Source organism: Clarias gariepinus, chromosome 10 (assembly GCF_024256425.1).
Source record: "Clarias gariepinus isolate MV-2021 ecotype Netherlands chromosome 10, CGAR_prim_01v2, whole genome shotgun sequence".
NCBI classification, from domain to species: Eukaryota; Metazoa; Chordata; class Actinopteri; order Siluriformes; family Clariidae; genus Clarias; species Clarias gariepinus.
The window spans coordinates 26266731-26291704 of NC_071109.1; the positions used below are offsets into that span (position 1 = coordinate 26266731).

The 24974-nt window shown below is 38.0% G+C and overlaps 1 protein-coding gene across 7 annotated transcripts in view; it reads left to right on the forward strand.

The window, feature by feature from the left end:
- Positions 1-312: 312 nt before the first annotated feature.
- ppip5k1b (diphosphoinositol pentakisphosphate kinase 1b) overlaps positions 313-24974 on the forward strand; it is a 30953-nt gene continuing 6291 nt past the window's right edge. Inside the window, exons 1-28 of one of the 7 annotated variants that reach the window (XM_053505353.1) lie at positions 313-545; positions 6410-6797; positions 7320-7515; positions 7619-7709; positions 7800-7885; positions 8522-8676; positions 8789-8890; positions 8972-9133; positions 9214-9335; positions 9493-9594; positions 9932-10018; positions 10102-10177; positions 10927-11036; positions 11903-11926; positions 13734-13819; positions 13930-14055; positions 16047-16168; positions 16249-16431; positions 16527-16668; positions 17894-18112; positions 18199-18331; positions 19380-19494; positions 19584-19691; positions 19777-19893; positions 20006-20143; positions 20542-20638; positions 21722-21850; positions 24444-24506. In XM_053505353.1, the coding sequence (XP_053361328.1) occupies positions 6627-6797; positions 7320-7515; positions 7619-7709; positions 7800-7885; positions 8522-8676; positions 8789-8890; positions 8972-9133; positions 9214-9335; positions 9493-9594; positions 9932-10018; positions 10102-10177; positions 10927-11036; positions 11903-11926; positions 13734-13819; positions 13930-14055; positions 16047-16168; positions 16249-16431; positions 16527-16668; positions 17894-18112; positions 18199-18331; positions 19380-19494; positions 19584-19691; positions 19777-19893; positions 20006-20143; positions 20542-20638; positions 21722-21850; positions 24444-24506 (3262 nt within the window). In that variant the 5' untranslated portion in view covers positions 313-545; positions 6410-6626. Of the gene's footprint in view, positions 546-6409; positions 6798-7319; positions 7516-7618; positions 7710-7799; positions 7886-8521; positions 8677-8788; positions 8891-8971; positions 9134-9213; positions 9336-9492; positions 9595-9931; positions 10019-10101; positions 10178-10926; positions 11037-11902; positions 11927-13733; positions 13820-13929; positions 14056-16046; positions 16169-16248; positions 16432-16526; positions 16669-17893; positions 18113-18198; positions 18332-19370; positions 19495-19583; positions 19692-19776; positions 19894-20005; positions 20144-20541; positions 20639-21721; positions 21851-24443; positions 24507-24974 lie in introns of all 7 variants that reach the window. The other 6 variants (XM_053505355.1, XM_053505356.1, XM_053505357.1 and 3 more) reach the window with 6 other exon arrangements.

The window sequence follows — 24974 nt, forward strand, 5'->3', positions numbered from 1 at the left end:
CACAATCATATGGGCTGAATTAGAAGGGGGGGGGGGGGAATAGAGCCCTACAGATAGACAGCTGTGCATAACGTAATTTCCGGGCTCTTTGTAAATCCTGCTTTGATGTGAGAAATTAGGCTATAGCTTTGTAAATATTAGGAATGTCATAAAAAGGGGGAGCATAAAAACCAATGGGGAACTGTATTTATCACAGCGCAGAAACTTTGTTGCTGGCTGTTTGAAGTAGATGAAACTTACCTTCATCGCCAGGGCTGTAGGTGGCAGTCATTTCATCTGATAGTGATTGTCTGTACTCACCCACATGCCTACCTTATACGAAAGAAGAGAACACACTCCCGTACTAAACAGTATGTTCACACACTACACCTCTGTAGGTTACCTACAATCTCTTTCCATACTATTTAGTAGGGTAGTGTTGTAGTCATAAGTCAGACAGTTCATTGTTTTTTTTTTTGTTCCTTCTGAAGTTGGTCGGTGTGTTTCACATTTGGCAACAGACAAGGAAGTTGCCGCTGTCATCAAAACAAGCCCCTTCTCAACAAGTGAGTACATCAGACTCTTGGTTACTTTTTGCTACTTTTTAAGAGTGGAACTAAATAATTTGCATAGATCATAATGAGTTTTGGCTGGTTATTTGATTTCTTGTGTCAATAATTATAGCAGATAAAAGAAAAAAGTTGTAATTTTATGTACACGTACTGTATAGCGTGCATTCTTTATTTCTTAGTTTGTTTAGTTTCACAAGGTTTTAAGGAAGCAACTTCTTCTCTGTCTTAGCACTAGGACGTCCTAAACATTAAACAAATTATATAATGAAAGAAAGAACAACTTTGTAGTTAAGTACAGCATAAATGCCATTAGGGTTCATTATATCCTGTTGAATTATAAACACAAGGAGGCTGCATTTATCCTCACTAAGTTTAATTTCGATAGTAAGAAACCAGAAACTTTGAATGACGTAAATTGCTCCATATGTAATATATAGTGCACTAGATAGAGACCAGGAACTGTAGTTTTACACCCAGTGTAATGCACCCCCTGCGGAAGGAGGAGGAGGTCAGTGGCGATTTAGTCCTGAGCTGTTAAGGGTCGCGATTAGATGTGCACGAGCCACAGAAACCGAGCAGCTGCGCCTCTCCGCGTGCACCCACGTCACTGGCATCAGCGCACGCGCTGTGGTTGGCACGCGGGAAGTGTGAATTTCAACCTGTATGGATTTTATTAGTAGTCAGTACCCTGTCTATAACATCACACACATTCACTTTAAACTTGTCTACGGTTAGAAAGCCAATGGTTATGGTTAATGCCAAAATTCCTCAATGCAGAATAGCATGGTAAACTCTCAGAAGTGAACAAAAACTTTTGCAATAAAATTGTTTGAATTTTTCTGTATTGGAATTTGAGCCGAATGGAAACAATCCTTACACTGCAATACATATATATATATATATATATATATACAGTGCCTCTGGAAAGTATTCACAGCACATCACTTATTAAACATTTTGTTATGTCGCAACCTTATTCTAAAATGGATTAAATTAATTTTTTTTACTTAGAATTCTACACACAACACTCCATAATGATAACATGAAAAAAGTTTACTTGAGATTTTTGCAAATGTATTCAATTTTTTTTCTGAGAAAGCACATACATAAGTATCCACAGCCTTTGCCATAAAGCTTAAAATTGAGCTCAGATGCATCCTGTTTCCCCTGATCATCTTTGAGATGTTTCTGCAGCTTAATTGGAGTCCACTTGTGGTAAATTTAGCTCATTGGACATGATTTGGAAAGGCACACACCTGTCTATATAAGGTCCCACAGGTGACAGTTCATGTCAGAGCACAAACCAAGCATGAACTCAAAGGAATTGTCTGTAAACCTCTGAGACAGGATTGTCTCGAGGCACAAATCTGGGAAAGGTTACAGAAAAATTTCTGCTGCTTTAAAGGTCCCAATGAGCACAGTGGCCTCCATCATCTGTAAGTGGAAGAAGTTCAAAACCACCAGGACTCTTCCTAGAGCTGGCCAGCCATCTAAACTGAGCGATTGGGGGAGAAGGGCCTTAGTCAGGGAGGGGACCAAAAACCCGATGGTCACTCTGTCAGAGCTCCAGAGGTCCTCTGTGGAGATAGGAGAACCTTCCAGAAGGACAACATCTCTGCAGCCATCCACAAATCAGGCCTATATGGTAGAGTGGCCAGACGGAAGCCACTTCTTACTAAAAGGCACATTGCAGCCTGCCTGGAGTTTGCCAAAAGGCTCCTGAAGGACTCTCAGACCATGAGAAACAAAATTCTCTGGTCTGATGAGACTCTCTGGCCACTCTACCATACAGGCCTGATTGATGGATTGCAGTACATATATTTTCAAGCATGTGTGGTTAATAGAATAAAATTGTTCACTTTGTATTTTCTTTTGGAAAGAGATTTTTCTGTTGTTTTTTCTTCTGTTGATTGGTCAATTGTAGGTTGGTCATTTTCTCTTCCTCTTTTCATTGTGTATGCACCTGCTATTGCTTGTGGCTGCAATTAGTGCTGCATGGGGATAGTTGGACACAACCAAGTCTAACACAGGGGTGTCACTATTTTTTTTTTTTACTGACAATTACATTGAATCAAGAAAGCCAGCCACATTATCATGTTTTATAACAGTTATTTATAACATTTATTTTATTTATTTCTTAACATATGAAATTTGGGGCAGTTGTACTGGCCAGTTATGATTCTTGTGGGGGTTACAACTCTCTCATCCCCCAGAAATTATGCCTGTGCATGAAACCATGACACTATACTGACACTATACTGACTGGCCTATATACTGTGGGCCTATATCAACTATTAATGGTTAATAAATTTTAAGCCTAATTTATTTATGCCCATCACCCCAGCAACATTTTGTTCCTAGGGTCCTTGTGGGCATCTTTCCTTTTCTGGACTCCTGTAAAAACAATAGTATTTTCCGAGAAATATGTATTTCTCTTACTTAATAATAAGCCTTCACTTAAAATTGACAATTCATTAATAGTAAATTTAAAGGTCCCACTTCATAAGGTGAGTTAGTAGATTTTTAACTGAATATAACTGCTTAGTGTTAACAAAAATATAACTTTAGATAATTCTTGGTGTTATCTATATTAACTAAGTCAAATATTTTGTATGCTATCAACCAGTGTTCAAAAGAAGGTCAGTGACATTTGGTGGATTAATAACTTTGGAGAGATAAAAAGTGCTTTTTCAGCAGCAGTTCAAAATCTACGGTTTCCACAATTTTATGGGCATCTCATCTTTACCTTAGTTAAAGTGAACAACCACAGTTTGATGCCATGTACCACCCTTTGTCTATTTATTTCGAGTAATGGGGTTCTTTGTTATATATTTATTACCATGAATAAGTTAACATTTTTGTGGAGATTTGTGTTTATACCGGTGCAAAATTGGTCTGTTTGGTGTCAAAACGATGCTGACAAAAGAAACACTATAAAAACATCTGTAGTCAGACATTATAACCAGTGTTAGTTAACGATGTCCAGTGGTAATCAAAGAGTAAATTAGGGTTACAGTGTTGATGTTTTGAAAGAAGGCCAGTACAGTCTGGTACTAGGCACAGTTGATTTACAGTAATGTACAGTGACCAGGAACAACTGATTTTCCCCCTCCCTAATACCTTGCTGGCCACCATTTACATTATTATTTTTCTGTACAGCAAGTTGAAGTATCTAGTTGGTTTGCATCTAGTTGGTTTGCAACCCACTATTAAACTCAAAGAGAAGAAGAGAACGAGCAAGTCAATCTTTGTGCTATACCTAATACTATTGATATTTCCGAAAAATGTCAAGAGCAACACTCTCATGTGCCTTCCTACCTTATCAACTATTGCTACGTAGGTCAGAGGATAAGATTGGCACATGCTACGTGAATACAGATATTTCTGAGGAGATGATCATGCTCTCGTTGATCAAAATGAACAAGTGTTCTTACAGGTAGAATCGATCCTGGGGCCCTAATGCAAAACACCCTTAAACGATTCAGCTGCCTGCCACAACATACGTTCAAAACCAGTCATAGAAAACACATCTGCTAAAATTATGTCATCTTAAACAACACCTTCTCCCCTTATTAAAGTCATTCTGAATTGCCTCTGAGGAGTCAGTGTTGTGTTTTCATCTTTTATTTGCTAGTTAACGTTAGCACAGACTTCCACCAACACTTTGCAGCTGTCTGATAAATTGTTGGGTTTTGGCAGGCAGATGTTTTTTCCAAAATTTCCAAGTAAAATGTGAAGCAGAATAAGTTGCGGTGGTTTACGATATTCTGTTTTATTCCAACAGCACAGACAGCAGCTGCGTGTAAGGAGACAATCAGGGATTTTCAGTAAACAGTATTCGACCGAGCATGCACATCCTTCTTTACTTCCTAAACACAGTGCCTGTGAAGGGATGTGTTTGATTTATTGTTCTGGGATGTTCAATTTTTCCACAACAAGACACAGAGCTTATTGATGTCATTTGCACCAGGACAGGGGGAATAAAACATTATTCCAACAAAATTTCAAACATTCTTTCGGTTAGATGACACCCTGTCCGTATGTTTTTTTTTATTTAAAAAAAAAAAATTCAAGCATGCATTAAATCTGGGAAGAAATGAACAATACAAAGTAATAAAGGTTGTGGTAGTAGTACAGGGAAGAATTTAAAACTACTTTTACCCCTGCATGTTACACTATGCCGTATAAACTGTGTCACTGCATAAGTAGTCTGGCATTTCGTCTGTCTTGTCCCCTCTCAAATAAAAAATCTATCATTATCATTGAATGTTATTTACAGTTCAACCAGTGCCTACTTCATTTTTTAATAGAGTCTTATTATTTGTTGTTTCCTATTCCCAAATTACTAATTACTAACCGTGGTAGTTACTCTCCACTTGTTTTTACAGGAGCAGCAGTGTGTGATTTCATAGCTGTTGACGCCCTGGCAGTCCTCCTAATGCTAATAGAGGTGTTTTTGCAGGATCTGATCTAAAAGGCCAGGGTGTTTGCCTGAGATTGGCAGGTTGCTTTGTGTGCAGGACTATGGCAGCACTATAGTGTATGGCATGCGGTTAAACTGTCTGTTAATCCGCCAGAAAAAAGGCTTGCAGTCAAAGCTTGGGATTTTCTCATTATAACGATTTGAGAACAATTAAATGCTGTCTTGGGATCTACTTTCCCTTAGAAAAACATTTACGTAAAGTTGGAAAATTACTGAAAGTAACAAGCACAATATGTTTTGAACATGGCATAAATGACTACTTAGTTACTCCGAGACGTTTGCTTTTGGTTATTATGCAACATTTCCCAGGCACTGCCAGCTCTGAGAAAATTCAGAAAGGGCAGGACTGTTCTGAGTGTACACAACAACAAAGCTATCTGTTAAATATATTTATTTACTTTTTTTTTTTCTCTTATAGTTATTCATACCACCCAAGGCCAAGGTTTTATTACAATAAACACCTTTTTATAGTACATAAACCGTTAAAAAACATATTATGAAAAAGCTGGTGTTTTGACCTGGTTTACCAAAGGTAAGTTCTGTATCACAGTGAAATTTAAGGCGTGCGACAAATGAGTGAGCATGTGAAAACAAGTCTGCATTTTCCAGGGTAAACAGAGGTTTAAGATAACAGTCCCCGTAACAAAGCCGAGTAGATAAGTAATGGATGGGGCCAGTTTCACGTGTTGTTGTAAAAAGCCAGGCTTCATTAATCAATGGCATATCTTGCAATCAGAACGCTGTGCAGCGTTGTTGGCGAACCCGAGAGAAATCAGTCAGAGTTTTAATGGACACTTTATATGACTTTGGAAGGCACTCTGGATTCTTTATGCATGTTTATTAGTGGTACGTTCTTGTCTGTTTATTTGCAACTGGGTTTATTTCTGAATCTTTAAACATATTAGTGTTACAGGACACTAGTTCTCTTTAAACAGCTACTTCTCAGGTTATTATTGCCTGTTAACACTTAAACATGGTGATGAATTATGTTTGGGAACCAGAGTCATGTTTGAGTCATTTGATCTTACCCTCTTTCCTCCCCCACTTTGCTTGATGCGTTTGAGCTATTCCTGGGCGGTGTTTGTTACTCATTCACACACTCATACTCCAACAGACACAGATCTAATGTTCTCTTAGTTCTCTGTTCTCTGTTGAAACTTGCTACCATGTAAAGTAAACTGTCAGTGTCTGTCAGATTTCCGATCTCTGACCTTTTCTGATGGACAAGGCATGACTGTAGAAAGAGACCAATTTGTGCTTCGAGACTTAAAACAATTTTGTTGTGTGCAATTGACATCCTGTGCTTTTTTTTACTACTAATAGCAGTCACTTTGACTCACTTTTTTGTTTTGTTTTTTATTATTATTCATTGCAGAATGACACTTTGCAGACGTTTGGCTGAGCACTGAGCGATGGAAAGATGATCTTGGAAGGAGATCATACAGTCAGCGCAGAGCACACTTGAAATTACCTGCTGAGAAGAAACAAAAGTTCCCCTTCTGTACCCTGATAATTTGGACCACACATTTAATTCATGATGGTGATTGATGGCACATAATGGTACAATGGAGCTTGGAGTATTTGGCTGACACATGCATGGCATGTCAAGGTCGAAAGAACAGGAGGAGAAGGAGGTAGTGGTGTGTAGCGAGAGTCCCCGTTTCCTGGTAGGTTTTGAGGACCATGTGTGTGGAGAACCGGAAGGTGAAAACATGAGAAACACTTCAGAAGCATATGATGAAGAGGAGGAGGACGACGATCTGGTAAACACATTAGAGTTATTTATCTCAGGAGAGAAATGTGGCAGGAATTAGAATACTGATACAGATGAGTGATATGACAAAAAAGAAGCATATGTTTCTTGGTGATATCTATTACAATATGTAGGTCATCTAAGATATGTCTAGCATATCATAGTGTTTATTTAATTTGTATAAACATTAACTATTTTCTTATTATTATCTCAAAAACTTGTATCGTAATTTTTATCACAATGTCAATGTTATATTGTCATACTGCTCAGCCCTGTCTACAGCCACTACAGTACCAAATTCTTTGTAAATTGAATTGAATCAAATAGCTATGAAAACTAAAACACATGTTGTATTATGAGTATGAGTATTAAAAGAGAGAGAGAGAGAGAGACTTTGAGAGGGCAGTGGAAATAGTATTATACTCTCATTGTTTATCTGTAACAGGAACTCGAGCAAAACTTTGCAGAACTTGATTTACCACTAGGTTTTGCAATAATAGGTAATGCAATATTTATCCCCCACTGAAATCAGGCTTCAGAGCGGCAGATCGTGGTGGGGATCTGCTCCATGATGAAGAAGTCCAACTCCAAACCTATGACACAGATCATGGAGCGCCTTTGTAAGTTTGAGTACATCACTGTAGTCATCTTCCCTGAGGAAGTCATACTCAACGAACCAGTGGAGAATTGGCCTGTGTGTGACTGCCTCATCTCCTTTCACTCCAAAGGTACTAAACACACATTTGAGTATGTAGCATTTATTATTAATATTTAACTAAGGATAATCCTATGACTATAATTCATCGCTGTGCTTTTTTCATGTATGTAAAGGATTTCCCCTGGACAAAGCAGTGAGTTACGCCAAACTAAGGAACCCTCTTCTTATCAATGATCTCAACATGCAGTATTTCATTCAGGACAGGTAGATTTGTCTAAATCTCCAAAGGTTTAACGGTGTACTATTTTTAAATCTGAAAAAAGCCCCCTGACTTCTGTATATTGCTTATTTTAGGAGAGAGGTTTATCGCATTCTAAAGGAGGAGGGCATTGACCTGCCACGTTATGTTGTGTTGAACCGGGACCCTGATAGACCAGAAGGTAAATTTAATGTATCCAGTAGACGTCTTTACATTCCGGTTCTCAGATGCATGTAATTAACACTTAAATCGATGATAACACTACGAATAATACCATAAATAGGAGCCATGATAGTGTAGTGGTTGACATTGTGGTCTCGCACCTCCAAGGTTGAGGGTTTAATTCTTACCTCTGGTATTTGTGCGTGGAGTTTGCATGTTCTCCCAGGGTTTTCTCATGTGCACAGTTCAAAGATATGCAAAGTAGTAGGCTAACTGGTGTTCAATTTCAAATTGCCAAAGTGTGTGAATGAGTGTGTGAGTCTGTATCTGTGTCCTGAGGTGGATTCATACAACAGTGAGTTATCCAAGGCTGAATTCCAAATCCCTCTCTAACCCCTGATAAAGGACACTACTTAGTTTGTGGAACAAGGGATTATAAATAGTGCCCCTTGTGCTATTTCAGACTCAACCTTGGAATAAATGGAAATATGAAATAAATCCACATAGTACTGGGAAGAATACAAAACTGCTTTGGAAATTCTGGTTATATCTGTTACTCTAAAAAGTGACCACATGCACCTGTTCTTGCAATTCTTTTACTTTTGTATAATAAAATAAATAATCATTTAATACGAGTGTGTAATTTGTGTGTCAGAATGTAACCTGGTAGAAGGAGAGGACCATGTCGAGGTGAATGGGGAAGTGTTTCATAAGCCATTCGTGGAGAAGCCTGTCTGCGCAGAGGACCACAATGTGTACATCTATTATCCCACTTCAGCTGGTGGAGGCAGTCAGCGGCTCTTTAGAAAGGTGCTGTACTATTTAACTATCCTCTTATACAGAAGTCGGGAGTATTTGAAATGTGCGTGTTTCTGTTACGTCTACTTCAGGGGAAATTCTTTCCCTATGTTATGTGCTTCAGATTGGGAGCCGCAGCAGTGTTTATTCCCCTGAGAGCACTGTTCGTAAGACTGGATCTTACATTTATGAGGAATTCATGCCTACAGATGGGACAGACGTGAAGGCATGTCTAATTTCGTGTATACTTGTTGTTGCTTGTGGTAATAAAAGAAAAGTTAATCCAGTGTCTCTGGTGGTGTAACAGGTGTACACAGTAGGACCTGACTATGCCCACGCAGAAGCTCGTAAGTCCCCTGCTCTAGACGGGAAGGTAGAGAGAGACAGCGAGGGGAAGGAGATTCGATACCCGGTAATGCTAACAGCCATGGAGAAACTCGTGGCTCGCAAAGTGTGTGTGGCATTTAAGGTATGTCTTTGTTTAGCAACGCTATTTTATGTTCACCAAGGAAGTTTGAGTCGAGTGACACTCGTATCTTTTTACCACAGCAAACTGTATGCGGTTTTGACCTACTCCGGGCAAATGGACACTCCTTTGTGTGTGATGTAAATGGATTTAGCTTTGTAAAGAACTCCATGAAATACTATGATGATTGTGCTAAAGTCCTGGGGTAGGTGAGCCTTTAGTTTTTGTTTAAATTAGATTTTGTATACAATTTATTGTTTGGTTAATTGATCGCATTTATGTATCAGATATTCATTTTCATCCTTTGTCGTGCTTGATCACAATTTTAATTTATCTCTGCCACACTGAATTCCCTCTCACAGGAACATGGTGATGCGAGAACTGGCTCCTCAATTACACATCCCTTGGTCCATCCCCATGGAAGCAGAGGACATCCCAATAGTCCCTACTACCTCAGGAACCATGTGTGTTCAGTAATTTTATTTTTTTTCCCCTTTTTTCTTCTGTGCATTGATAAAACGTCATTAGTGAAGAAACGGTTCTCAAAAGACGTGCCTGACAAATTTTCTCTAAGGATAGTGTCGTTGGCAGCAAACCAAATGCCATTCATCTGTATAAGTCTAATAACAAGTATAAGTATACGTCTAATAATAGATTAGAATATATATAATTAAATCTTAGAAAACTGGAAGATAAAGCATGCCTACAAGTAATAACTGAACTTCAACCCACAATGTAAATACTGCATATACACTATAGCGCATGTTATTTACATAAATGCACATTATAAATACCACACAGGATGGAGCTCCGTTGTGTGATCGCTGTCATTCGCCATGGAGATCGCACACCCAAACAGAAGATGAAGATGGAAGTGAGGAATGCTTTGTAAGTTCCATTTGTGCATCTCACTTCATGGCAGGGCTGTCGACTATGGTGTTACGTACTTAACTTATGTGTCTTTCACTCAGGTTCTTTGACCTGTTTGAGAAATATGGTGGTTACAAGACAGGCAAACTCAAACTAAAGAAACCAAAGCAGCTCCAGGTGAGTATAAATGTTAAACAGAGGGTTAGACTAGAGAGTCTGTTTTGTTCTATTTTTAAATCGTCACTGTTGTCCGACGGTTGGCCTCAATGACCTCAATGACCTGTGACTAGGGGCGAGATACAATGTTGAGTATCCTGACCTCTTGCAACCTACAGACACACACACACACACACACACACAAACAAACTCAAACATGCAAACTTCTCTGTATAATTCCCTCTTATGTCAAAATGTATAGGGATTTCTATTCTTCAGTTCACTTTTACATGGAATGCTGAATGTGACGGCTCTGTTCCATCACAACATATCACTTTAACGCACACGTAGCTGATGTGCCTAAGTAGCGCCTCACAGCTCCTGGGTCCTTGATTCAGTACTGCTCTTGGGTTGTTGTGTGTGCAGGAGGTACGTGGATTGGTTGTGCTATTCATTACCCCTCTGAATGAGCACTGGAATGTGTGTATGTGTGTGTGTGTGTGTGTGTGTGTGTTGCTCTGCATTCCAGGGTGAGTTCCTGCCTTTCACACAGTGTCCTTGGAATACCCTGACCAAGATGAAGCACTTAATCATAATGAAAATGAATGACAGCTGAGATCCTATATCTAGCTCCTATATCTACCCTATGTGTCTCATTATATATCTGAACTTGCAGATCTGCTCGTTGAAGTAATAAAATGCACACCGCTTTAAAAGTGATTATTATAATAAAAATTGATAATGAAACAATCACTGATTTGTGTCATTAGGAGGTGCTGGACATCGCTCGTCAGCTGCTGGCTGAATTGGGGCAGCACAATGACTGTGAGATTGAGGAGAAGAAATCCAAACTGGAACAGCTGAAGACTGTGCTGGAGATGTGAGTGGAGACTTAAAATCAAGAGCAGAACAATAACTGTGTGTGCCAGGCCTATCCCTCAGCACTAAGATGCTGTACATTATAAGAGGGCAGCGTTAGCTCGGTAGTTCAGTGAACTACTAATTGAATGGTTTTGAGTTCAAATCCCAGGACTGCAAAGCTTCCAAAGCTGGGCACTTGAGCGAGGCTCTTAACCCACAAATGCTCATTTGAATAAGTTAGATAAAGTCTCTCTAGATAAGGGCATCTGGTAAATGGCATGAGTGTATAATGTTAGTACATTAGTAAAGTCTTCTTTTTTTTTACTGTCATGTCTTACATTTGACATAAAAAGCATTAAAAATACTCCATTATTTTTTTGTGTCCTGTGAACATTGTAAGTTTTTATTTTTAGTTGGAGCATGTTGACATTATTTCATTTTATATACAGATAGGCAAGAAGTTAATACACTCCCATATATTTATTATACATTATACATTCATTAGATTTTTTTTTTTTTTAAGGTTGCATTTAAGCAAGTCAAGTTACTTATGAACACTTTCGACTTTCCCTTTTTTAGGCAAACCCTACTGAGTGTATACAGCTCATATGCAATATCTGAAAAGTGTTTAGGTTTTTAGCAATGTTTGAGGTCTTTTTAATATTGTGTGCTTTACTTTATATCCTGAACACGCTTAACTCTGAATATTTCCTTTTGATAGCTAAAGTACTTCATGCATTATTTAATGATGAACACTGTCAAGAGTAATTTGTGAATTATGAGAAAAAGCCACTGTGATGTATCCCCCTGAGCTTAGTATCTTATTCATTCCTCTGTTTTCTTCTCTTCCCCTCCCTCCATCTCTTCTGCCCCCTCTCTCCAAAGGGAATCCAGCCTGAATGATAATCAGTACGCACTTCAGCAGTTCATTCATCCATATGAAGGCCATTGAGTTCATAGTTATTAACCTGTAGCCTTGTGTTCTTTAACGCTGAGATAATACTGGTTCTCTATATTTCTCTCGCAATAAGGGCAATGAGAATCGTTTATGCATTTATGATGCATGTCACCTCTGGCATGTCCTTTATAACTGACTCCATTGCAAAAAGATACTCAATCCCTCTTTAATCCTTCATGCTTCCTCAGCCCATTCCGAACAACCCACTTGGTATGCATCACTTAGGATCGTCAATGAATTAACACATTGATGGGAAAGCTACTTTTAGTGAACACTAGTACAACTATAACTTCTACAGAAATGCTTGGTTTGGACTTGTAAAATCTCTGCAGTTGTAAAATGCCTTAAAACTTGTTTAATGTCAGTTTGGGCTTTCTGCTTAAAGTCTGACTCCAACCAAGTGTTAAAGCATTTTAGACTGTTGACATCTGATAATCGGAGGTTGGATAATCAGATGTCCATCTCTATTTCATATTCCTTTTGTTGGCATGTGGCTCTCAGTTGTGGATGTAGTTCTAACTACTTTGTTTCTTTCAGATCTTTTTAACTGTCTTTTACAGTAAAAAGGCAAGTGGTATTATTATTCATGTGGTGGTCTGGAAAACCCAACATATATTACCATGGCTGAATTCTGGCAAACAGCTAAAAAAAAAAAAACATATTGGGATGACATTGCATATGATGGGTTTCATGGCAAAATGTGTAGTGAAAAAAAAAAAAGGCCATGTAAAAAGCCATCACAGTTACATAGCGGTCAGTAAGATTTATGTAAGACACTGTCTTTACCTAGTGAAGTAGTAGGTGTGCTGACGCATTGTAATGAGGATAGTGCTGATGAATTGTTACATTTTTTTTTTTATGTTTACCGTGATCTTTTTTTCCCAAGTTTTAATTTGAAAGTTAAAAGTTTTTGCAGGCAACAAAACTCAAATCAAGTTTGGCAAAACTGTGGGAGGTGGATTTACAGTGTTCGACAAAATCGTGCAAAATTCACTCTTATATAACTAACATACTATTTTGGCATTTGCACCTTATAACACTGTCATGACTCAAAGAAACCACGCACAAAATATTATCAGTTTGTATTATTTTCTTTTGCTTCTTTTTTTATACAAATGTTAGAATAAATTTATCTCATTTTGCAGCAAAACTCATCATACTGTATCTACACCTGTAGAGTTTGTAGATTAAAAAGTCTACAACCTTGCTAGCTATATCTGATTGAATCATAACTGAATTTCATGCTTCGGTCAGGTGGTTGCACGGTTGTACCATGCACCATAATAAAATAGAGAACTGATTTAGAACTTTTCATAGTAGAAAAATGCTAAAGCACGATGGCTTAGTGGTTAGTATCAGGGTAGGGTGTTCAAATCTCACCTTGTGCCCTAAGTTCCCTAAGATTCTGATGAATAAATGGTACAAACATTTTAAAATTTCAACATGCGTTGTTTTTCCCAGACCAGCACACATACTGTGTAGTGACAAAGTTGCATCAGAGTTTGGAGCAATGTTCTCTTATATCCGTTTAAAGCTCAATGGGCAAAAGGGTGAACTTTGGCATGGCATACATGGAAAATATTAATGGTCCAAAGCCTCTTTGGAAAGGTCAATCTGACATATGTTTCTGCAAACATGACAGCTACTGAGCATGTGCTAGCAAATGATACTGTAAGCCATGCTGTGGTCGCTGGGTGTTATTGTAACAGTATGACAGTAATGTCTGCACCCCATGTTCTTCCCTGTGTTGTATTTAAGGTACGGCCATTTCTCTGGGATAAATCGCAAAGTGCAGCTGACCTATCTACCCAATGGCCAGCCTAAAGCATCAAGTGAGGAAGAAGGTAAACATTTTTTAGATTTGATTCCAGAGGTCTAATACTGAACATTTACACTAAATATTGTGTGGATATAAGTGTGTATGACATTTAACTGTGTGTTTGTGTTTGTGTAGACTCTCAGAAAGAAGCTCCTTCTTTGCTGTTGGTGCTAAAATGGGGAGGCGAGCTGACTCCAGCCGGTCGCGTACAGGCCGAAGAGCTGGGAAGAGCTTTCCGGTGCATGTACCCTGGAGGACAAGGTACGCACACACAAACATGCACACTTGAAGTGACATATCTGGAGGAATTTATCTAAACAGATAAATAGCTTTCGTTTATTACTTTATGACTTTATTTGAGACACAAATCTTTGACATACAGTAGTAACAAAGTGCACAAGGCGTTTCCAAGAAAATATTAAAGCAGGGCTCTTTGCCAATACCCATAAAAGTTCAGTGAATGTAAATTATAGTTCAAAAAAGCAGATAAATAAATTATTAAATAAATCATGCATCAGTATCACTAATGCACTAGTCAGTCAGTGACTTTCTGTCATGTAGTTCTGACTTTATAATCGAATAGCACTGTCTTAACATTAATTTCTGGACTTTGATATTGTGAAAAATACACGCTTTTGGTGTAGCCGAGATATTTGAGGTCTGAAACATTTTGCTCTATTCTAAATAATGCAGTAAAGTTGGATAGCCGAACTAAATATATTGACATATATTGTAATCTTTAGGAAGGTCACATGTACACAAACCTTTTTAAAGTTAAACCTGTAAAATCTATTTTCAGTGCCTAAATCAGCAACTTGTTTGGATGATTATAATCATTAAAATGCACCACTTGACTGAGGTTTTGTTATTGTACTTTTTGTACACTATAATTTTACCTTTCCATTTTTACATTTATAGATATTTTTATAGATAGAAAAAAACAAAATGCAAAAACATGATAAGTATCGCTTGGTGTCTCATCTGTTTCAACAACTCAGCAATCAGCATCTCTAATACACCAATCATTTCACCCGTTTCTTACTGGTTCAGGCCTTAAGTTAGATGGTTTTTATGCCTGAATGATTCATAGATCACTGTGTGTCTTAAACACCAAATGTTTCTTTGAAACTCACCAGGTACCTGGACTAGACTGAAAATGGGAACCAAAAACTTGCAGGAAATGAGAGCAAAAAAAATCATTCAATCCTCAGAATTCCTCAAGAAGACATAAAGAATATAAGAAAGTCTTGCTATTGATGGTGGCTCAAAAATTTTACACAGTACTGTACATTGTTGTCAACCGTCCACAATTTTTATACAAAAACTTAAAAAAACTGTGTGCACCACTACACAAACAAAAACAAGTGTGATTTAATTTACATTTTAAGTTTTTCTACAGCTTTCGAAATCCCTTTTTTGTTAATTGAACTTTCACTATTCCATTAATAGTGCCAAAACATCATTTCCCGCAAAGTTGTACGGTACACATGTTTATAAACTCCTGCCATGCCATGAAGACACTGCTTTGATATTTTTACACAGTGTTTATGACATTTTTTTATTTTTGGAGTAAGCAGGAACTCACCATGTTCAAACTGTTTCCTGTGTTTTCCTGAGTCACAGTGCTGTTGGATAGAGAGTAGCTCTATGTTACTCGCTGATTTGCTTTTCTCTTGCCTTGAATCATAAACTAGATAACCGCAGATCCATGGGCTGTGAGTCCCCTACAGACTGTGGTAAGAAGGGCTTTCAAGTGTGGGAATGATATTGAGCTTTCTGTGCTGCTTTACTCATTATCATTTAATGCCCGATGTGTTGCCTGTGGTATGTGCAGAAGATTTCATAACGTGGCATTAGACATGAAAAGACTCCATGATATTAGCTGTAATAAAGCTTTGTGTACTTTTTTTAAGCAGTGTGAAGTAGATGAGTCTGTGGTGTGCCTTGGTTGTTTTCACAAAATGTTAATGTTGCTTTTAATCCGGTTTATGGTTAAATTTTTTTACAAGTGATCCGATGTCTTACATATCAAAAAAACCATGCAGGCATTTATCTTTCCTGCCCAAGCTTTGCATGAAATAGACTTATTTTACCAACAAGTTTATAATTTTTTTTTTTCAAGAGGCATAACATTTGGTATCCATGCATTAACATTTTAGCAACAAATAAAAACAACATGGGAAAAAAAGCACAATGGCAAATATATAGTATGGTATTCAGTAGTGACAATACAAGTCTATACCCTCTTGCAGGAGACTATGCTGGCTTCCCTGGCTGTGGCCTACTGCGTTTACACAGCACGTACCGCCATGACCTCAAGATTTATGCTTCAGACGAGGGCCGGGTACAAATGACCGCTGCTGCTTTCGCAAAGGTAAAAAAAAGAAAACATGCACGTTTTCTTTTGTCTACCTGCATAAGTCACATCCACTACATATGAAGTGTGTGCTTTAGGGATTGTTGGCTCTGGAGGGCGAGCTGACCCCTATCCTGGTGCAGATGGTTAAGAGTGCCAACATGAATGGCTTGCTGGACAGCGACAGCGACTCGCTTACAGACTGCCAACAGCGCGTCAAAGCTCGACTCCATGAAATCATGCAGAAAAACCAAGACTTCATTAACGCAGACTACCAAAAAGTATTTCTCTACCAATGGCTTTCTCTATTTATACTTGTCTCTATTTATACTTGTCTCCTTTTGTGAGATTAACTTGCATTTGAATTTTGTTCTAGCTTGCCCCAACTGGAAGCCCTTCTCTGGTCAATTCCATGAAGATCATCGAAAATCCCGTCAAAACATGTGACCAGGTTTTCGCCCTTATTCAAAGCCTCACGCGTCAGATACGCAAGCGACTAGAGGACCCAAAGTCTGCAAGTATGGCTGCTTCTTGTTTGTTTTTGCTTTGAAGCCAAAGACATTTTGTACACAATCTATTAAAAATGTTTAAACCTTTAAATATATACAAAGGTGAGTCAAAAATTATCTGCACTCTGGCTACAGACTTTTTATTTTAATTGACTGTCATAAAAGACAAAAAAAATTTGTTTCAATACACTTGCCCATTGTCAACAAGCTTTTGTTTTCTATTGTTAAACATGTTTATTCTGCGATGCGAGCTACCAATGCACTGCTGGCATCACTTCTTTATCAGAAGTGAAACTTCATCCTTGTAGGGCTGTTTTCAGAAAACAAAACAGGTAAAAGTACAATGGAACAACATCAGGACTATAGTGAGGATACTTTAACACTTCAAAAAAAGTTTTTGCAGAGTGTCGACAGTGTGGGGAGAAGTGTGCTGACGTGCATTGTCATGCGAGATCACAACGCCCTTGGATAGCATTAATCCTAATGGAGTTTAGGCTTCAGATTTCCAAGAAGCATCTCCCTGTATCAAGCACTGTTGGTTGTTGAACTTTTTTTCTGATAATAGTCCATTATTGGCCCTTAAGAATCTCACAGAACTGTAAGCATCAATTTTCCAGCTGTTGCTTGACTTTTTAACTTTTTCTTGGTTGACGATTGAGGATGTTTCCGTTCCTTTCTCTGCAGTTTACTCTCAGGTCCAACAAAAGTTTTATTATAACCAGAGTGTGGAAATTTTTTACTCGCCACCGCATATTAACGAAACATTGACCTGTTAACTGGTAGTAAACTACTGTAGTTCTCAAGTAGGCATTGCCAGGATTTTGGTCTTGATTTGCATCGTTACATTTGATGGATTTCTAGTACCATCATTCACATTAGCTAGTTTTCATAGCTAGTTTAGCATACAGCTTCTACAGTATAACCTTTTTAGATCATATTAAGGTAATGCAAAAATGTCTATATAAATTTTGACTTTTACATTGTGTGAAAACTATAATTAATCTATATGATTGCCTATTAAGCACCCTGGTGTTCCAAGTTCAGAGTGTTTTTGTTTGTTTTTTATTCACTATCAACTGTCTGCACCTGCATTTGCTTGCATTTTCTGACAGCAGTGCAAATCAGCGATCCCAAAAAATTGATCCATTAAAAATGATTATTAAAAATAAATTCTTTTATTTATTGTAGTCATCATTTAGTTTGTTTAATCTAATGTAATTGCACCTCTTATCAGATCTGCAGCTGTACCACAGTGAGACTCTCGAGCTCATGCTCCAACGCTGGTCCAAGCTGGAGAGGGACTTTCGCATGAAGAACGGGCGCTATGACATCAGCAAAATTCCTGACATCTATGACTGTGTGAAGTATGACACGCAGCACAACAGCTCTGTGGGCCTGGAGAACACCCTGGAGCTCTTCCGGATGTCTCGTGCACTCGCTGACATAATCATTCCTCAGGTACAGCAGCTGAAAGAATTTTTTTTTTTCATGTATTTGTTCCTTAGTTTTTTTTTGTCTCTCATGTGTGCTTGCTACCACCTCAGGAGTATGGAATAAGTAAAATTGAGAAGCTGGACATTGCAAGTGCTTACTGTGTGCCCCTGGTTAAGAAAATCCAGCTGGATCTGCAGAGGACACATGAGGACGAGGCTGTCAACAAGCTGCATCCACTGTGAGCCTCTGGACCTTATTAAACATAATACACCCTGCAACTTTATTCATCTACTTAAGGCAGTAGGATTTTATGGTTTAGTGGTTAAACTACTGCAGAAAGCACTGAAGTAGCCTTGACCTTAATCTTTTCTATGAAGGTTTCAAAAATCTACTCATATAATATTCTTAAACTTTTTTGCCACTTTCTATAAAATTATTAAATTATCTATAAATTACTTTGTTAACAATTAACTTAAAAATAGCAATTATTTATTTAAATAAAACATATATAAAATAATATTCTTACCCATACAAAAAAATTCTTAATGAAAATAATAGTTTAGGGAAATAATTTAAAACCACTTAAAATGCATTTTGATTTAGAAAGTAATGCAATTTTAACTATTATTGAAAGGTTTATGACAATGGTATTATAGTGTAAGAGACAGCATTATTATAACATTAAAATGTTAAAATGTGGCGTAGTGGTTTGCAGTGTGACCTCAAACCTCGAGGGTAAGTGTTCGAGTCCTGCCTTTCGTATTCACCCCAAGAATTGTTATTTTAACAAAATAAAATTGTTTTCCCTGGGTGCTCTGGTTTTCTCCCACAGTCCATGCAGATAAGGCTAATTGGCATTTCCAAATTGCCCACAGTGTGTAAATGAGTGTGCTTAAACCCTGTCTAGTGCCCTGAGTCACCTGGGCTATGCTCCAGGCTCTCCGTGACCCTGTACGCGATAAGCAGTATAGAAAATGAGTAAGTGAGTAAATACTGTATCTTCCTTAGTATTAGCAATATATCAGAGTATATATAAAATTTATAAAATATTTTTTTAATAATGGAATGGAAGGGAAAAACGAATGGAAGCACTTAAAATTATTAAAACAAAATAATACTCAACAAGCCTTAGCTTGTTTTATGATTTTTAATTATTAGAAATACCACATAAATTTTTATCTATTCAAAATGCTCTCTATAACATTGCTAAGATACAGTTTTTGTTATACTGAGGCGAACTTTTGTGAGTAATCAGATTGAGTGTTTATCTTCTTTTGGTGGTTCAGGTACTCGCGAGGCGTCATGTCTCCGGGTCGGCATGTGCGGACCCGGCTTTATTTCACCAGCGAGAGTCACGTCCATTCCCTGCTTAGTATCTTCCGATATGGCGGCCTTCTTAATGTGAGTATGGGTCAATCAAACATCATGGGGTCTTACTCTGAATCCAGTTGTGAAATAATTCTTTGTTTGATCATGCTGTTGTGTTTTAGGAGGAGAAAGATGAACAGTGGAAGCAGGCCATGGACTACCTCAGTGCTGTAACTGAACTCAACTACATGACTCAGATAGTCATTATGCTGTATGAGGACAACAATAAGGTAAAAGTCCTTGTCCATTTCTATATATCTTCTGCTCCTATATGCCAATGTCCTCATAGCTGTGAATGTGCTTATACGTGGATAGGATCCATCTTCAGAGGAACGCTTCCATGTTGAGCTGCACTTCAGTCCTGGGGTTAAGAGCTGTCGAGATGAGGAGAATGCACCAATGGGCTTTGGATTCCGTCCTGCCTCTTCAGAGGTTTGCATTTATGGAAATATACTGTATATAAGCACAAAGAAGATAAAAATCTTTCATAGAGAGATTTTTGCTTTAGATGAAAGGTTTAAGGAAATGTATTATGTGAATGCAGAACCAGGAGAAGCAGGAAAATCTGGGCAGTCTGGAGGATTTGTCTCAGGATGAACCAGATCGAGCGATCCTCGCTGAGCATCCGAATGTTCACAGAAAGTCACCACTGATTCGTAACCGAAAAACGGGTTCCATGGAGGTACTGTTTCTTTTTTTTTTAAACACAGTTTCTAGCCTTAGTGTTTTCACATCCAGCACTGTCCTTCTAAAATATAAGTTACATGCTAGAAAGGTAGCTAAAGATCTGCTAACGCAAGCATAAACTGCAAACGATAAATAATTTTTAATTTTTTTCTGCCTATATGAAGGCCAGGGCATGGATTTCCTATTGGTTTATACTTAAAAGTTTAAGCTTCAAAGTGAATTCTTCCATGATGTTATTTTAAAAGTGGAAAATCCCCATATGATTCTTGGCCAAAATTATCATATACAGTATATTGAGCTGTAATTGATCATTAGGTTGTTCTTTGTTGCCTGATTTTCAGACCTAATATCTTATTGCATGGCTTACTGTAGCTGTGTGTACTTTGCACACAGGTCCTCTCAGAAAGCACAACCGCCTCTCGTGGTGGAGCTTATCGCCTGTTTCCTTCATGTTCCCGCCAACCCTGCGAAGTCAAATCCGGGGGACTTGGTATGTATTACTTTTTGCGTTTTTAAAGACCTGCTACATGCTCTTCCATCAGCAGCATCAGCGAACAGATCACGTTAGATTTTTTTTTGCACAGCACCTACAGTATAAGGCTCTTACATGAAGCTCATACTTGCCTCATAGTCTAAATGTGGCAGCTGGCAGTACAGAGAGTGCTACACTGTCCTATTCCTGGCAGGGCGAAAAAAAAACCTGGGGTAAAACAATGCAAACACTGTGTCAGGTTACAAGTCACTGAACCACTTTAAATCTGTGTAACTGCTATGTTCACACTTTATGTGTCAAGGACAGAAAAAACATTATATTCCGTAGGAAAGCTGAACAAATGATGTATTTGGCACTTTATACTGCTTATTTTTGAAAGGTTTAACATCATGCCAAGCACACCATCATGCACCTTAGTTAAGCCAAGTCGACATGCAGGATGAAGTCAAACCTATACAGTACCATAAATGTTGGGTGTGGGCTGCTGTACTTTTACCAGATACAGTATGAGCATGTTCAATAATGGAAACATGCCTTTGCTGTCTTAATTTAACTGCAGTTTAAATCAAATGCACAAACAATGTCTGATTTCTTTGTACAGGACTTGTTAGTGACAGTGTGAACGTTACATCTGGTCTGACTCTGTCCCCAGGGCAAAAATAAACTTGACAGCCTGTCTGTGTCTAGCAGTTCAGGGAAATATTTGGAATGTCTCAAACGTCACACTGTTTTTAGTTTCCTTTTGCTCTTCCAGAAACCCGTCGGTTTTCCATTACTCAGTGTTCAAACACACTTCACGTTTTCACTGAACAGTTACGTATCATCCTGCACACACAAAGGTTTGGTGCAGGACGAACAAAAAAAAAGTTTTTGGCTTGGTATATTAGCTGCTAAATTACATGATCTAGTATAATGTAATGCCAAAAAAAGTGCCTCAAGTGAGCTCATTTCTGGGCTTAAAAACTAATTAGACCGTTAAACAGCCTCTGCATGGTCTGTAGTGAAACCTAACCATCATCAACCCTTTCCCTTCCTACACCCCTCCCTGTCCACCTCATGGTCTCTCCCACCCCCTCACAGGCTCCCTGTTTACTGGCCTCTTCAGTTCCTCCTTCCGGGGGGTGTCCTCCAGTGCCCCCAACCTTCGAGAGCTGGCCCGAACCCAGCGCAAAAAAGCCACGTCCCCTGAGAGACGAGTCAGTAGAGAGGGTATGTCCTCTGTCCGATGGCGCCTTCTGCCTTCCATAAAGCAAGCTGATCAAAAGAATACACACAGTTCCTTGGCAATATTCCTAATCCGTCTCTGTTGCTCTCAGCAATCCATGCTTCCCAATCATTTCTGTGCAACTCTTGTTAAAAATCTGCCTTTCCACACAAATCTTTTTTTTTTTTTTTGCACACCCTTGGCTCAAATCTGCACTGGTGTCTGGATTTCTGTCTATTTCCAGCTTTTTTCTAAATCCTGGTCTTTGCTTGAAACTCTTGGCTTCAGCTGACCTTGAACTCACTTCCCTGTTGATTCTTTTTATGCTAGAATTATACCTTCTAACTACCCCTCTGTTTCGTCCAGCTGGATGCTGAAAATTTATCATGACAATCTCTAGTCATTTTATGATTAATTTGTTTCATATTCATTAGATTAGCTAAAACTTCTAGGCTGATGCATAGCATGTCAGATTTTATCCAGCACCTCAATTTGTGCTTGTAAATCAACTGTGTGTGTTTGTGTGTGTGTGTGTGCACATTATAGACTCATACTGTATAAGGCATGTATCGTATTTGTCATAATGTGTGTTCTGTTCCCTTTTTAAAAGCCTTATTATTGCTATTGTGTGTGTGTTGTATGGTTTTATATATTTATATATATTATATAGTGATCACTATATAAATATATATACAGTATAAATTGAACCATTGATTCAAACGCACCTGTTTATCATTACCTCCAGAGGGCACTATTTTACTTGTTTTGCCAACACAGTGCGAACGCTTAGTCATGACTGTTACTTTGTTCCATTCATTTTTGGTAGAAAATGAAGGAAAGCAAGAATAAGGGATAACAATAATGTATATGGCAGTTAAACATAGTGCTTTAAAACCTTTAAGTTTATAGACAGTTATTAATTTGAGATATAAACGCACTTTTGTTATTTTCGTTATTATGTTCGTTCTTTATTCAGAAAATATACTACAAGAGTTGTTTAAGTCAAACCAGGACTTTTCATCATACAAAATAAAACAGATATGACTTTATTTCTCTATACACTAATGCACTTATCCCAGAGTTTTACTATTGCTTGTATAACAATAAAATAGGGCCATTATCAGAAGGCCTTCTTCACGTCTGAAACCCTGGCCTCCCAGGAACTCGTTTAATGTTTAAAACATGTAGCTTGGAGCGAGGTTGTGTCTGTACTAAGGATGTGCAATAACTTCCAGCCAAGTTCCTGTTAAGTGCAAGTGATGTTTGTGATTGATTGTGTGTACGGTTCCCACAGACCCAAGTTAACGACAAGTTATCAGTTGATTTTTATGGCTCAGGTATTCCACTTGCTAGATATTTACATAAACAACTACAGTGCACTCTAAAATCATCATTCACAGATGTATGGCCTCCTTTAAAAGGTTTTAACCATTTAGTTAATCAGGTTTATGTCTTCATTCTCAAGAAATTTTATCACAAATCCAGTCTTTGACTTGAACATCCCTTGTGTATATGTTTTTAACCATTTCTGTCTGTAGTCTATATGTTAACCTCTTGTTCTTCATCGGTTAATCGAGTTACACTTGAGGCAATTAGATCAGATGATTGATTGAAAACTATGGATCTTGCTCAAGCGTGCAGCAGTGGTAATTCAGTGCTACAGTATCTACAATCACTAGAGAACCAATGATCAGATGTTAAATTTTATATATTTGTTTTAATCAATGCCAATGTATCTATTTTTATTAGAGCAGCATGTAAACTAGCATGTCAGTGCCTGTGTTATGGACTGAGGTTATCAGGGTCTTCAGTTTTATTCCCCACTGTAAAAATTCCTGTTCTTATATGCACATTTGCACAATCTCTGACCCTCTAGTAGTGATCCTTTGGTGGACTCTTAAGACAGAGAGGTAGCGAAGGTAGCGAAGGGTGGACAAACTGGACAACTTCACTTTTTCAACTGACATTATAAAAGTATCATTATTAAATTTTACAGTTGTATTTAAATTAAATTGGAACATGCATGTATCCTGTACGATAAGTTATATAAATTTCTTCAAATACTGTGATTTCATTTTTTTTTTTTTCATATCACCATCCCTGACCTACAAATGTGCCTGCATGCTAAGTGAACTTGATAAAAATATTGAAGTTTAATAGTAATGCTTTTGCTTGACGGAGTTACTACATCTTCAGTTCTTTGGAGTTTTCACTTAATAATATCTCTATTGGCTGACATCAGTATTGCTAATATCTTGGGACTAGTTTGGTTCTTATTGCAAGAATATTGCATCAGTAGTGTGCATAATAAGACTTTTGTCCACAGGGTGTCACTGTATGATTATGCCTGAGGTCTGCAGTATATTAGACCACTAAGATTATAGCCAAAATTCTGCCTTGTCATGTCGCTTCATGGAAACAGGATGGATGCGAGTACTGTTTATACCATATAAAATACATTTACATCATTTTTTACGTATTTAATAAAGCTGTTACTTTAGGGCAGAAGGTTTGGTATTTTTAAACACACATTTTGATTAGTTCTGGGTTTCTGGGTCAAAATGCACCTGAGTGATAATGCTTCTTCTATTTCCTCAGAGTTGCTCTCGATGCCGGCTGTAAAGAGGTTTTCTGTGTCATATGCCAGGCATCCAACTAATGGTATGAATGTCATTTAGAGTCCATGTGTGTTTAGATACATGCATGCTCCCTGGGGTTCAAATCAACATAGCAGTTAGTATTTTGTTCACAATTTGATCTTATGACCCCAACTTGTAATTTTTGTGAAATCCCCCCCCCCCAGCATTTTTATTCCCACCTGTTCTCACCCAATGCACAACATTGCACTTTTGGGCCTAATTAATTCCTGACTCATTTACTCCTTCTTTCCCATCTTTTCTTAATTTTAGGTGAATGCGTGCATGTCCATTTTTTCCTTCCCTTTGGTTAACCATTCCATCATTGTGCTTTAGAATTAATAATCACTTTTTTTTTTTTTACCTAAAAAAAATGTTTCCGTTTCCGTTGGCTGTAGTTATTATATAATGACCTACTAAACAGCAGTGATACATTACACATTGTGAATAAAGCTGATAATGAAGGCAGGGGTTACCAAACAGTCTTCACAGT